The 4,577-nt window shown below is 44.2% G+C and overlaps 1 gene segment (V, D, J or C); it reads left to right on the forward strand.

The window, feature by feature from the left end:
* Positions 1 to 2,063: 2,063 nt before the first annotated feature.
* Positions 2,064 to 3,652, forward strand: LOC122941840. The segment is given in 2 exon segments: positions 2,064 to 2,344; positions 2,630 to 3,652. Coding segments are annotated over 2 exon segments (369 nt in total).
* The last annotated feature ends 925 nt before the right edge of the window (positions 3,653 to 4,577 follow it).

Consider the following 4,577-nt stretch of genomic DNA (forward strand, 5'->3'; position numbering starts at 1 on the left):
AATAGATAATAGAAGATGGAGGGGCTCAGCTATAGTAGGAGCAGGAGAAGCGGCCTGCCCGGCAGAAGGACGGAAAGACGATGCTAAATGGTGAAGTGCACGGCACTCCTAGTAAATACATTTTGGTGGGTGCCCACCTCCCGAGTGATGAAGGATGAAGACAATAGGATGGTTTATTTCAGACTGCAATGACTTGCACCAGGGGCGTACAAAGAAATCATTGGGCCCCATAGCAAGAATTTAGATTGGGCCCCCATGCCCGTTCCTAGCCCCTCCCACTATGCGCCCTGGCTCCTCTCACTGCCCTCCCTGACTTCTCCCCCGCCCCCACCTCGTGCAGTACTCACGCCGGAACCCAACAGACCCATCATAGTGAATGGTATCCTGTAGGTTCCGGCGGTGTTCAGCATATATTGACAAGAACCTGGGGCATTACATGATGTAATAGCACCCAACTTTCCTGCTGTCCAGCATGGCACATGAGAAAAGACATGAGAAAAGTGTGAGGAAGTGAGTGCCCCCCTTCCCCCATCCTCTGTGTCATACAGGACAGCTGGGAGACACTGACATTACTCACTATCCTGCAGGAGACATGTGCAGAGACAGGAGTATCCGGGAAAGCTGAGTGACCCCCTCCCCCTGCCTTTCCATGTTCTTATTCTCTGCATTTATGCCTTGCAGGAAATCTGAGTGACATCACATGATGTAATAGCACCCAGCTTTTCTGCTGTCCTGCATGGCACATGTGGAGAGACATGAGAATAGTCTGAGAAAGCTAAGTAACACAACACTCATATCTTCTCATGCCTCATGCAGGACATCAGGAAAGCTGAGTCACATTACATAATGTAGTGACGACCGGCTTTCCTCCTGTTCTGAATGGCATATGTGTAGAGGAATAGCCTGGAAAAGCTGGGTGACCCCCCCCCCCATACACCTCTGCACTGTCCTCACCTACAAGTCCTCACTTACTTCATTACTGGTGCGGTTGTGGCAATCCAGAGGAATCAGGCGGGAAGTGGGGCTAGGAGACGGGAGGTGTGGCTAGGAGGCGGGGCTAGCAGGCGGGAGGCGAGGCTAGCAGGCGGGAGGCGGGGCTAGCAGGCGGGAGACAGGAAGATAGAGGGGGCGGGGCCTCTCCTCCACTGCGGGCCCCCCTTCCTCACAGGCGCCATAGCAGCTGCGTGGTCTGCCTATATGGTAGGTACGCCACTGAATTGCACCTAAGAATGTGCTGTCTACATCCTCTTATTCATTTAGAAAAACTCTATTGTCAGGCCCAACAGTATTATACAGTGACATTATATATAGGGATGAGCGAATTTCCTATTTTGACATTCGTTTTCGGGTCGGGCTGTGGTATAATGTGAATTGCGTTATGGATTCCGTTACCACGGACCATAACGCAATTACATGATGGAATGCATAGCGGAATGTGGACATTATATACAGTGACATTTTATACATTATAAACAGTGACATGGCGCACAGTTAGTGTTGGGTAAAGCGAGCGTTGGATGCTTCATCCAAAGTCGCTTTGTTTAAAACTTCGGAATCCGTCTCAGTACAGTATTAGAATGTATGGGCTCCGGTGAGTTAGCTATTTGTGAAGTCGCGCATAGCTTCGTTGAATATATTTGGTATTTGATTTTGAAACCGAACTCGGCTTCTGTTCCGAGATACTAGTCGTTCGGATTCAGGTTTTAAAGTGTTTTTTCCACTTTAAAAAGCAACTACCGAAGTTATTCAACAAAGTCATGCGCGACTTCGCTCAACACTACACACAGTACACACGTGTAGGAAATGGATGGACTGGCTGACGGGTCTTGTCTGAGACTAGCCACAGGAGGAATGGGGTTGCACAGGAGGAATGGGGTTGCATAAAAAATTTGCTGTGTGGCCTAGTTATTTCTAGTTATGCCACAGATGGACAGACAGATACTCACCTGCTCCCTTCCGCTTGGTTCCAGTTTCCTGCTGTCTTCATTGCACTTCCAGCTCTCTTGACACAATGTGTGCTATTGAACAAATCATCGGGACCAGGTGAGTAAGGATTTCTCCACAGGTCCCATTGGCTGAGGGGAGTGGTGGGGTGGAGGGGATCGATGTAAAAAAAACAACAACCTGGACAACCCCTTTGAGGTAGGGATTTGGCACTTTAACATTAATGGTTTCCTTAGATTGACATTATAGACCTCCGTTGGTTTTCTCCCAGTGATATGTGCCTCATACCCTGTGGTTTGTGGTGTCTTCTCTGAATCTACAACCTGTTGATGAACATTGTACAGAAGCTTCAAGATGTCACCAGCCCTGCAGCTCCTGACCCTCTACTGGAGTCTACACTGTGAGTCCAACCTACATTTCTCTTTATTCTCCCAACCCTATGATATTGTCTTATGAATATCCTGCATTATGTAATGTGAGGCTCATTCTAGATAACAGATTATGAGACAATTTTTGGCTTTCTTGACTAAATGAAGGTCCGTGGTGTCACATTATTCTTTAAACATACAAAACACACATAAAATATTATAGACATAATTTAGTTAAATGCCAGATGATCACGATTAACGTGCAAGGCTAAAGTCCACTATATGGTCGATGTTCACACTGTCTTTCCTCCCAACAGTCAGCCTCGCTGGAGATGTTCTTCAGCATCCATCATTTCTACCCGTACTTTCCATGCACAACATCTCCATGTCTTGTGAACACGATGAATCCAGCAAGACCAGAAAAAGTTGGTACAGACAAGAAAAGGGCAAAGGGCTCGTCCTTATTGGATACACAGACTATGGAGAAAAAGCATTGATGGAGTCTGGGTTCAGTGATGAAAGGATACAGATCCAACCCAATGGCAGCCAGAGATGTAACCTGACCATCTCTAAGGCTTCTGCTGAAGATAATGCAGTTTATTACTGTGCAAGCAGTGAACACAGCCAAATAACCATATGAAGAAAGTGTAAAAAACCGAGACGCCCCCTCCAAAGACTCAAAGACAGTTATGAGTGAGTAGGGATGGGGAACAGCTGTGTGAGGAGCTCTTACTGCTCCTTTTACAGGTGTCATCCAGTTATACGAGTCAACTATTAATAAGCAGTCAACAAAGTATCAAAAAGTAACATAAAACATACAAATGTATATACCATTCACAGACAGATGGAAGACAAAGAAATGAACCGGACAGTTAACCATACTTTCTGTGATACCTTGTGGTACATGGTGGAAAGGTAAAATATTACAAAATTAAATTGACCATTTTTTTAAAGACTTTTTGAACCAACAGGAAAAGTAAGTTGGTCCATACAGTCCATACATTAAAATGTTTACAGCACAAACCAAACACAAGGTTACTGCCATTTAATATACCTAATAACATGAATCATCCTTAATTATTTAAAATTATGCTTCAGACATAATGAAGTTTGGTTTATTCAACTTTTTATATTTTCATAGATTTTTCAAAAACATGAAAAGCTGACATATCAGGGACAATAGCGGGCAAGTAATAGGCGCTTTCAATGGACATCCATAGGTTGTATGATAGAATGTATTATAATTCTAATAAGAGATGAGCGAATCGAAGCTGACCAAGTGGAATTCGATCTGAATTTCAGGAAAAATTAGATTCGCACCGAAGCAGAATTTCCTCACGCTTCGTGGTAACGAATCAAATTTTTTCCTTGTGAGGACACGGAGCAAGGAACTCTGAGAAGGTGGGATCGCCCATAATGCCATGCATGCAGCCAATCAGCAGCCAGACAGCCCTGTGATGTCACAGCCCTATAAATAGCCTCAGCCATCTTGGATTCTGCCATTTTCCAGCGCACTTAGTGCAGGGAGAGACGTCAGCAGGCGCTAGGGACAGTGCTAGGAAAGACTTGATTGTGGTAAAAAAAGATTTATAAGTGCAGGGAAAGGATAGGGAGGAATCATTCCACAGCATTTATGTAGAACAGGGTTCAGTCAGGGAGGTTACAGCCTGGGTAACAGGAACAATCCTATTACACCTTGCTGCACTGACTGGGGATCCAAACTGCCATTATACAGCTCTGTAATTCCAGCAAACCGTTATTGTTATTGGGGTGCAAGTGCTGTGTGATACAGGCATTAACAGGGTTTATTACAAGGAAATATTTCTACAGTATGTCTTATTTGCCCTTGTGCAGTGCAGTTATATGTTGTAAAGCCCTTTTTGCCGTGTATTAGTGGCAAAAGAAAAATATATTTGCCCTTGTGCGGTGCAGTGTTATATTCTACAGCCCTGTTTGCCGTGTATTAGTGGCAAAATAAAAATATATTCGCCGTTCAGCGTTGCACTTATCTGTTGAAAAGCCTTGTGTAATGTAAAAGTGGAAAAAATTAAGGGCCTATTTGCTGTTCAGCAGTGCAGTTATATGTGGTAAAGCCCTTTTTGCCGTATGGACCGAATTACGTAGTGGTGAAATTATTTATGTGAAACAGGCTTTTTTGGGGAAAATTGATGGGTGATTGTAGACTTTGTTCTGTACGAACCAAATTCCATTATCCTTTCATTGGTGACATTTTTTATTTCAAACATTTATTTCGGGAAAATTGAT

Source organism: Bufo gargarizans, chromosome 6, assembly GCF_014858855.1.
Source record: "Bufo gargarizans isolate SCDJY-AF-19 chromosome 6, ASM1485885v1, whole genome shotgun sequence".
Lineage (NCBI taxonomy): Eukaryota > Metazoa > Chordata > Amphibia > Anura > Bufonidae > Bufo > Bufo gargarizans.